Below are 10,173 nucleotides of genomic sequence, written 5' to 3' on the forward strand. Positions count from 1 at the left end.
TCTCTGGACACGTGCCTCAAGCCTCACCTCAGAGTCACAGGACAGACACGCCCCAAGGCCCAGAACAGCGTTCCAACTTGCAAACGCCCAACGGGATCCAGCCCGCCAGGCACGCGCGCCCCACGTGAGGCGCGAGATCCATGCAACGGTTCGTGTCACACCACGCCAAAGCCCGCACCGCGGACGGGCCTCACCCGGACCCACACCGCAGAGACTGAAGCTGGCACGCATAAACTGTGGGGAGCTCGCTCTCTCCGCCGGCCCACTCACCACTCGTCCCTCGTCTGTCGTCTCTCCTCCACGTCCAGAGAACAGGGGAAGGCGCCGGCGAGCGGCGGGAGCAGCGCGCTACCCATTCACCCCTTCTGATTTCTTGGGAATTGCGGGTAGGTCCCCGGGGCGGCGTGGAACGGTTGGGCGGGGCCACTCGGATCGCCGGAGATGCTGCCCTACGCGACGGCGGAGGAGGCGGAGGCGGCGCTGGGCCGGGCCATGACGCCCGCCGAGGCGCTGTGGTTCCGCTACACCGCGGGGGTGTCCGACTACCACCTCTACTGCTGCAACATCCTCTTCCTCTTCGTCGTCTTCACGGTGGCCCCGCTCCCCGCCGCGCTCCTCGAGCTCCGGGCCCCGGCCGCGGTCTCGCCGTACAAGCTGCAGCCGCGGGTGCGCCTCTCCAGGGCCGAGTTCGTCCGCTGCTACAAGGACGTCCTCCGCATCTTCTTCCTCGTCATCGGCCCGCTCCAGCTCGTCTCCTTCCCGATGGTCAAGGTCGGTCGGTTCCCTTACATCCTTCTGTGCTCTCTCGGTCGGTGATTCCGCGCAATGCGCCTGGTTAGTTCATGAGATTACGGCCTCTTGGGGCCGGATTCAGTACAAGAGATCGCGTTTACATACTGTTCTTGTGCCCCCTTGATCGATCTGTTCTTAGATACAAGAAAGAATTCCAATTACATTCTGCATGTTTTCCTCCCCTTTGAGTGAGGACTTCCTGATCTGGGTTCTACTCCAAGAACCCTTCTTAGATGCGTCCTATCTAGAAGATTCCACTGAGTTCGCCTACTCTTGTAAAGCACAAGAAATTTCCTTCCCTGCATTTCTTTCATCATGCTAAAATTGTATTCTCATATACAAAATAATGATTTTTCTTTGAATCAAATCAGTTGGTGGGAGTTCACACGAAGTTGCCTTTGCCGTCCCTGGGGGAGATGGCAGCACAGCTGCTGGTGTACTTCCTTGTTGAGGACTACCTCAATTACTGGATCCACAGGCTTCTCCACGGGGAGTGGGGGTACCAGAAGATCCACCGCGTCCACCATGAGTTCACCGCGCCAATCGGATTCGCAGCTCCATATGCACACTGGGCTGAGGTGCTGATACTAGGCATCCCCTCCTTCGTCGGGCCAGCCATTGCTCCGGGCCACATGATCACATTGTGGCTCTGGATTATACTCCGTCAGGTGGAGGCTATCGAGACACATAGTGGGTAAGGACTTTCTGTTGTATGTTTCCCATCTATGGAACACTCTACGTACAATAATTGAATTGATTTAACATGCTTTTGTAATTATTATTAATTATTGTGCAACATTGTATTGCTTCCACATGGGTTAGTCTTTGTTGCTAGTGATGGATGTAGTTTGTGGGTGGAGTTTCTGGGTTACTGTGGTGTGCACAGCAGTGACAATGACCTGAGTGAATGGAGTTTCTCGCCAGGAGTTTTTCATTGATTGGAAGCTGAATTGAACTGATGTTGATATGTGCATAACTGATAGAATTGCCTGAGAGTTCTTAGCCAGCTGTTTATAGTTGAAGGTTTTTTAGTCGATATTTCTTTGGGGTATTCCCTGGTAATGAAGAAAATGTACAGCATGGATTAGCATTGGCTGCTGCTCTATGGTAATAGGAACAAAAATACACTTCACAATTTTGAAGCTGTAGTTGAAATTTCCTAAATTACAATGTTGTTGCACATTCTTGACTATGGTGGCTAACAAGCTGTTCGGCTGATGGTTTCTGCGGCTGATAAGCCAGATGATGCTGTTTTGTTGTGAGAGAAAAACACTGTATCATGGCTGATAAGCCGGGCTGATAGAGTATCTAGAACTTTTCTGCCAAGAAAAATAATCACCTAAGCTTAGGCATAGTTAGGCAAGAAACCTGAGTAGATGTGGGTGGGGATGCTAAGAAGTTAGCCAGCCTAAATTGTGGAGGAATAAAACACTGTGTGGATGCCTAAGGTTAGGCATGGCAGATTTGAATTAAACTTTTGTTACCTGCAGTTTTGCTCTACTAACAAAATGGATACAGCCTATCAATCCGTAAAGGAATGTTTGAAATGATTCTACTACAAAGCTTTGCAAAATCTAAATAACAACGTTTATGCTCGCTATGAGTATGAATGGAATACTCCTGGAAGAGAAGTGTAATATGCTTACTTGCAGCTTGAAAAATTCAGGATTTACTGATTCAATACTTTGCTGCAGTTGCACTTGTATTACTCGCTATCAAAGTGGGTCATTGTTGGAGCAATTATCCTTCTTGATTTATATCTTAGTGGATATGAAGTTATTTTTGTTATCTTGGATGTTTCTACTCACAGTCAGTATTGTCTCTAGTCTCAACTTATGCCATTAGCTGGAGTACTATGACCTTTCAAATTTCAACACACAGTATTTATGTTTTTCTTTTTGATAAAAAGTGCACACTAGTTACTCTTCATAGTGTCATGTTGTATTGGTACATTTCTTGTGACTACTTTTAGGTGGAGATGATAAAAAATCCTAGTCCACTATATATGATTGAAGTTAACTACCATGCCACCAGAATGAACTGTTGTCCTGTTGGCTTGTGATATGATAGGACTGAGATCTACCGATACCATACATATCACATTGGTCATTTTTGTTTGCCCAACCTTTCTATACGACTGAAGTTAACTATCATGTCACGGTGTCACCAGAATTACTTGTTGGGGGACTGAAATTCTACTGATATCACGCATATCACATTGGTTTTTTTTTGTTTGCCCAACCTTTTGATACAATCCAGTTATGCTTTGTTTAATATTATACATTTCACCATCCCAGCTAGGACTTACCTTTGTCCTGTTCTGTGCTAGGTACTGCTTGTTATATTTCGTTGTGATCAATGAAACTGTCCATGATAGCTACTTTGTTTTTGTGCAGCTTCTATAAGGGGAAAAACATAACTTGGTTTGTCATTTTGCAGCTTTGATTTCCCATTCACCCCGACAAAGTATATTCCATTCTATGGAGGAGCAGAATACCATGACTATCATCATTATGTAGGAGGCCAGAGCCAAAGCAATTTTGCTTCTGTTTTCACTTACTGTGATTACTTATATGGGACTGATAGAGTAAGTTTCTCCTTTACACACAGTTTGAAAGGTGATACTAAGAAGTGATGGAAGTATCAGTTCTAATCTTGAGCTCTTTGTTCTTTCAGGGTTACAGATTCCACAAAGCGTACCTAGCGAAGGTTGTTTTTACTGTTGACTGTGTTTTCAAACATTTTTCCACTCTAGTTTAGAAATAACTAGGAGTTCCCAGATGTTCCCAATATTAGTTATTGAGTTGATGAAGTAGCTGATTTTTTTATTGTCCTCCCCTCGATGTAGCTGAAGGATCTGGGGCAAATTGATGGTGAGAAAGGAGATGGCAGCGGACTCAGCTATGTGAAATTGGATTAGATTGCAAGATACAGTGCATCTCGAGTGTTTCTATGACCATCCACTTCACTGTGGCATTTCGAAATGGGAGATATACTGAGTTGGGCTGGTCGCGTGTGTTCTGATTTCGCTTTCAGTTGTTCTGCCTTCTTTTTCCCAGTGTTTGTGAAATTCTATGGAACTTGTATGCTGACGAATAACAACGCAACTCCCAGAGTAGCCGTTCATCGAGTTTGCTCCATGCTTTGATTAAATTAGATCAATTGCTGTATAGTTTTTAAGTGTACCATTCTATTGTTTTTAAGTTTTTAACTAGGTACTCAAACACAACCTTTACCGTACCACGACAAGTCAAAAAAATTACATTACAAGGTAAAGAAACTTTCATTCAACTTTTCAGAAACAAGAAATTTACAGTTACCCGGGTGCACCGGGATATGTTTTACAACTCTGCCATTGTTGGCCAGATTGTTGTTTAGGTCACTCTCATGTTGGCCTGAATGTTGTTTAGGCAACTCTCCAATTGTTGTTTAGGCAACAGTGCGACACAGACAGACTCCCTTGCTTGACAAGAATTTGCCTTATGGTCTAGGCAACACGTAATTTTGTCATTGTTGTTTGACAAAAAACTATACATTATCTCTTATATATTGCTCTTTTAATTATACTAGTTGTTTAAAAAAATTGTTGCATAATAATTCAAGCACCTAAAATATAGCAACTCCCATAATTTGCACAGGGAGCTCCAGCACATCGAAAGGCAAAGTTACAAGAATCTTTTTTTAACCCGGGCGCAACCAGCAGCGCATGTTGTGATGTTCCAGTTCGAATAATATTAAAATCTCACAGCATGAATTTGAGTTCATAAGGACAAGTATCCCCGTCTCCAAACATCATCATCGACAGAACATCGGAGTCAAGTAGCAAATCCAGGATTACAAATAGTGCTGACGAGTTATGAATCTGAAATATCTAGAATCCATTACGGTTTAGAAATAAAGCAGACAAAAGTAAGTGTTCTTAACACACTGGGCTGAAAATAAGAGTCATCTGAACAGCCCTTAGACGTCCTTCAGAAACGGCGAGGGGGGAACCGGTCCATGAGATTCACAGAGGGACACTCATAAGCCATGTGGCCTCGGCCACCACAATTGTGACAGATCATGAAGGCGCCAGCCATGCAGTCACGACTCATATGGCCAATCTGGTTGCAGGCCCGGCAGATCACGTCACTGAAGCCACTGCGGAAGGGAACGCCAACACCACGGAAGGGAGCACCAACACCGCGGAAGGGAGGAGGCCCACCTCTCTCACCCAATGTATCAGACTTGGGGCACTGACGGGCCAGATGGCCAGCAACATTGCACAGGTTGCAAACAGGATCATTGGTGCAGTTACGGGCAATATGGCCACTCTGCCGGCAATTGTTGCAGGCCTTCTCATTGGTGCATTCCTCACGAAAATGCCCTGGTTTGTAGCAGTTGCTGCAAAGGATCACTTCTCCTGGCGGCACTGGTGGAGCAGTGCAGTCTTTTGCAATATGGCCGGACTTGCCACAGTTACGGCATATCCCTTCATTTGGGCAGCTGTTAGCCATGTGGCCAGGCTCTTTGCAGTTCCAGCAAATACCTTTGGAAGAACATTCAGCTGCAATGTGCCTGCAACATTAAAACGAATTTAAGTATGAAAAAAGCGATATCAGCTCAAGTGATACATAGCCATAGTGCAGCTTTCCAAATCACATATTCACATGGAACTACGACGCCTTACAGTTAAGCTTCAAGGCCTTTGTAATTATTAACCAACTAAAATATCATAAAAATCAAATCAAATCCTTAATCTAAAACAATAAAGTGTTGCTTGCATATATGGATTAAACTTCACTATACAAATGATGCTAGAAGTGACATTCAGGATGACATGAACATCAAAACAATAACATAAGCCAGAACATGGAGTTTATGCTCCTAGGGAGACATGAACCCCATGTCCACACTACTGAGGATGCATAAAATGCCCAATAATGGTTAAACATAGCTCCACCGCAAATCATGAAAGAATTCAAAAGAGCAGGGTAATTCTACGTAAGGTATCGCTAGAATGGTTGTGCCACAATGATTAAAAGTATGGTGGGCAATGCAAGCAAAGTGCACTTGAATGAATGATTAAAATATTAAAACTAATAACATATAAGAGCATGAATCTGTGCAAGCAGAATAACACAAAGTTATTACCCAGGAAGCCCGCAGGTATGGCAGACAGCCACACTAGGACACTCTCTAGCAAAATGCCCAGGACGCTTACAATTGTTGCACAAATCATTACGAAACCTGCACAATGGAAAGGGAAATAACTAAAGGATACATAACCTTCCAAATGTCTGAATAATAATATATTAAAGTTCCATTCGCATAAATTGTTTAGTAATTTCACCATTCTTGTCATGACCCATGTCTAGTTACAATCCCACACAAAGGCTTTCTCCTAAAACCATGCCACAACATGAATTCATCCAAAAAATTTCAATCCCAAATCACTTTACCATACTATATTACATTGTTTTACTAGACTTTCAGATAGATTAGTGCTATCATTAACCAATATCAAGTGCCCTTATTTATGCTACATACATGCACAAGTGATTACACTGGGATACAAATAAGAAAAAGTTACATCTAAATCAAATAAACAATTATGGTTATTCTACCACCCACGAACTTAAACCTTGTGCACGACCCCATTCACAAAGCATTTAGCCAAATATATACATGATAACGAGAGGAAGCAGTGATGTTTGGAAGAACAATGCCAAACACTCGTCCTGTTTGACTTAGATTAGCTCAAACCTGCTTGGACCATGGCGGCTGTCCCTCCGATATGGTGCGTCACGGTATGAGGTGCGTTCGGTACGCATCCTGCGATCCTTCGGCGGCGGGCTGCGGCTGCTCATCACCAAATCTTCCCTCTAAACTCCAAGTTCCAACCAAACTGCAACACCACGCTACAAAATCACCACCTTCGATACTCCAACAAACACCACAAACCTCTAATCTTCTTTCTGTCCACAGCAAAACACCAAAACCAGACTAAAATTGAATCCTATGTGGCTATGTCCCACCCACTAACCTTCACTATGAGCATGCTCAAGTTCCCATGGCAAGTCACAAGGGTGGACCCTGTAGGCCTTGTTTGGAAGCCTATGGAACGACGTGGTTCGGGGGCAAGATCCACATCATGCGGGGAGGAAAACCCATGCCGGGGAGGAAACTGTGTCTTGGGCTAAAAGAGCACTTGGCAACGTCATGGGTTGGATTTGTTCTAGTCCAATCCACTCCTCCCTTCCACCTCTTCCCTCTCCCTCTCCTCCCTCTGTGCTAGGGTTTTACATGGTGAATCGCTTGCTCCTGTCATAGATCCATGGAGAATGCACAAGGCTGCACTGGGATGCCATGTCTCATATGCTTCCAGCTTCCAACCTGAACAAGCATGATGTTTGGGACGCCTCCAGCCAGGAGAGGCAAAAACCAGCCTTGTCCTAGTGCCTCTTTACAAGTACTATTTTCGTTGGGGATAGATTACTAGATTTTTTTGGGTCAATTTTGTACAGTTCCCATCATCGTGATAAAATTGGTTCTCTGGTAGTATTAAAAACCTTTTTTTCCAAACCATAAAAATGTTTTGCCGTTTCAGCAATAGAACTTTCAGAAGAAAGAGAAACCAATGTCAGTGGATTAAAATGGCTCAGTTTTTGGTCTTCCAAGCTTCTAATACAGTAGTACTGATAAATATGAAGTGTAGTACTGATAAATATGAAGTGTAGTACTGATTAATATTAAGCGATTGGATTGACAAATATAATCATATATCATATAATACTAAAATTATTAATATTCCTCTATGTACATCTATGATAAGGTGGCTAGTGTCACAACCCGAGGTGCATATATTTTATTTGTGCTTGCAATTTGAAAACGAGACAGGCCTAGGAGGTACTTGGTTGTGTGCCAAAATTCACATGGTATAGTTCATTCTAAAATGTAAAATATATGGTTCAGTGATTGCAGTTTGTAATCAATTTTGGCTAGTGATTTTCTTAATTACCACTGCAATTCTTGAAAGTATATGGCAGTATTTCAAGCCTACAATATGCTGGGATCTGAATCTAGTTTAGCACTTACTCAGTTTTGCTTGCAAATTAGTAGCTTAAATTAATTTTATGTTTCCACTGAAAGCGCTAACTCACAGATTTGAATTTTCAAAATATATTAAAACTACCTCCACCCTGCAAAGAATGACGTTTTGGTTTTATCTTAAGTGAAATGTCTTATGCTTGACCAAGTTTATTAGAAGATTATCAACATTTATGACAAAACCAGAACAGAGGTACTAGCTTCAATTGTTTTCACTTGTCTCTGGCCATACTTAACTGCAGAATATAGTATTATATCAGTATCACTGGTATGCACTATATTATTTTATCTGGTTGTTACTGGCTTACTGCTACTCTAATTTGTTCTCCATTAACCTATCTGAGTGACTGAGAAGATCTTGCTCTGCTAATTTGTGAAAGCCATTACTCTATTTATGCAGTTTTTTCGAGTACATGCTTTCATGCTGTGCTAGTATACTATTTTCTAAATGCATGGTGATCAGATTATTCTGAGGTTTTTCTCTTTGATATTCAGTCCATTTTATTTGGATTAAATATCCTAGTGGCTAGTGCTAAATTGATACTTTCACAGAGTTTTAGTAATTTAGTAATTCTCAATTTTAGCTGAAATTTTCTGTGGACAGTATGCTGGAAGAACTTAACACAGCTATTTATGCATATATGTTCAGTGGTCAAGCAAAACCTTGTTTTTCAATTTTCCGAGTACAAGCAAAAAACATGTTTTTGTCCAGCATTCTTTTGTTATGTACTGATATAGCACCAATTTATTTTTCTTTTAAAGGAGCACTGATTTAATTTTGCTTAGGCCCCAAAATGTTCTTGAAATCCTTTATTGTTAGTATCTCAATAGTGGCGTCTCTTTGCAAAATGCAAATCGTGAAGTTTTCAGTCATCATTATTTTTACTCAAACAAATGCTTTATTTATCTTTGTTTTTCCAGTTCAGAGTTCCTTAGCCACTGTGACCACTTTTTATTGATTCATTTGTGCTCTCAGTTTCTCAGAGTGCAAACACTGCCACTTCATAGCCCACCTCTCAGCTTCACAATGTCAGTCTTAGTTGACTGATTATTTGAGTTGCTGTGTTGCCTATTTCTACTTGTATAATTATTCTTCTAAGAGAGTAAGTTTGGTATATTGACCAAGTTGCTGAGTGTTGGGCCTAACTAGACACAATGACTAGTGTATTACTGAGATACATGCAATGATGCTAATACTGAGATACATGCAATGATGCTAATCCATATCAATCGAAGCCTATCCCCAATTGGCAATCAAACAAAATGGATTAGGTCCTACCAGGCAAGGAGGCGATTGAGTGATGGGAGAGGGATCACCCAATCCCCCTCTGGATTGATTCTCCTGTGGATTCTATTGTACCCCTAACTTTGCAAACGAAGCCTAAAGGGACATCGTACACATGATATTTTTTGCAAAAAGTTCGAAGTTAGCAGGCATCGAATACACAAATAGATTTAAGTTAGGGTTTGGGTGCTCCGTTTCACACAGCAGCAGGAAGGGAAGAGAAGGGTAGGAATACCTGGTGGGTGCTCGTCGCCGGCGAAGAGACTAACGAAGACGAAGGCCTCGGGACCTGGCGTAGGGCGTCGACGTCGGCGGCGGCGGCGGTAGCCCACCCAGTCGTCGCAGCGAGCGAGCGAGAGCACGAGGGGGGACGGGGTGAACGGATGCGGGACGGGCATGCGGCGGACGGCGGTAGCGCAGTCCGGAGGGTTCGGGCTCGGTCCAGGGGGAGCGCACCCGCAGGGGCCTTGTCCTGGGCCGATTTTCTCGGGGTTTTTTTTTTTTGGGAAACTTCTCTTTTCTTATTTCTTATCTCTTATCTCTTTTTAATGTTTTCCCATTTTTGGCATGATCTACTTTTTTTATTTTCTATTCTTCTTGATTTTGTGTTTATTATCTTCGTAGGGCACTGCCAAATGTGCCAATGTCTAGTGATACATTGGTTTAAATAAAATAAACAAAAATGATATTTACTAGTGCATTGTAAATAAGCAAATGGAACATTTTTTTTATATTTATTAAGTATCAAATCTAGAAAACCTTTTCAATTGAAGAAGATATAGCAATTTTATGATATATAACACTTTTCTCCATAGCTAGAAATAATTCTTTTCTCGATAATTTCAAGTGGACGAGAAATATTTTTGTGCTAAATATGGAACGATGGTTCCCATGAAACAATAATATTGTCATGGTAATTACCACATATATACTTTTTTGAGTGGTTACTTTAGAATATGAATGACTATTATTGACTCTATTTAACTTGAGCTTGATTCATCCACTTG

At 42.3% G+C, this 10,173-nt stretch overlaps 2 protein-coding genes across 2 annotated transcripts; one reads left to right on the forward strand and one right to left on the reverse strand.

Moving 5' to 3' along the window:
* The first annotated feature begins 245 nt into the window (after nt 1-245).
* On the forward strand, nt 246-3,964 carry LOC136534157 (very-long-chain aldehyde decarbonylase GL1-10-like). Its single transcript, XM_066526625.1, has 5 exons — nt 246-771; nt 1,164-1,486; nt 3,232-3,379; nt 3,469-3,501; nt 3,641-3,964. Exons 1-5 carry the CDS (start codon nt 442-444, stop codon nt 3,710-3,712), a joined length of 906 nt encoding a protein of 301 aa, XP_066382722.1. The 5' UTR covers nt 246-441; the 3' UTR covers nt 3,713-3,964.
* Nucleotides 3,965-4,556: 592 nt separating this feature from the next.
* On the reverse strand, nt 4,557-9,617 carry LOC136534156 (zinc finger protein GIS2-like). The gene is made up of 4 exons (XM_066526624.1): nt 9,402-9,617; nt 6,538-6,679; nt 5,926-6,021; nt 4,557-5,349 (listed from the first exon to the last, which is right to left on the reverse strand). The coding sequence occupies exons 2-4, from the start codon at nt 6,639-6,641 to the stop codon at nt 4,764-4,766; spliced, it is 786 nt and encodes a 261-aa protein (XP_066382721.1). The 5' UTR covers nt 6,642-6,679; nt 9,402-9,617; the 3' UTR covers nt 4,557-4,763.
* Between the last annotated feature and the right edge of the window lie 556 nt (nt 9,618-10,173).

Source organism: Miscanthus floridulus, unplaced genomic scaffold (genome assembly GCF_019320115.1).
Source record: "Miscanthus floridulus cultivar M001 unplaced genomic scaffold, ASM1932011v1 os_1578, whole genome shotgun sequence".
In the NCBI taxonomy this organism is placed as follows: domain Eukaryota; kingdom Viridiplantae; phylum Streptophyta; class Magnoliopsida; order Poales; family Poaceae; genus Miscanthus; species Miscanthus floridulus.

Bases quoted from the DNA above. Each gene is read 5' to 3' on its own strand.
- LOC136534157 (XM_066526625.1), top strand. From the start codon at position 442: ATGCTGCCCTACGCGACGGCGGAGGAGGCGGAGGCGGCGCTGGGCCGG. The intron at 1,487-3,231 runs GTAAGGACTTTC...GTCATTTTGCAG, and splicing joins GCTATCGAGACACATAGTGG to CTTTGATTTCCCATTCACCC. The intron at 3,380-3,468 runs GTAAGTTTCTCC...TTGTTCTTTCAG, and splicing joins ACTTATATGGGACTGATAGA to GGTTACAGATTCCACAAAGC.
- LOC136534156 (XM_066526624.1), bottom strand. From the start codon at position 6,641: ATGAGCAGCCGCAGCCCGCCGCCGAAGGATCGCAGGATGCGTACCGAA. The intron at 6,022-6,537 runs GTTTGAGCTAAT...TCCATTGTGCAG, and splicing joins AGCCGCCATGGTCCAAGCAG to GTTTCGTAATGATTTGTGCA. The intron at 5,350-5,925 runs GTAATAACTTTG...TTAATGTTGCAG, and splicing joins CATACCTGCGGGCTTCCTGG to GCACATTGCAGCTGAATGTT.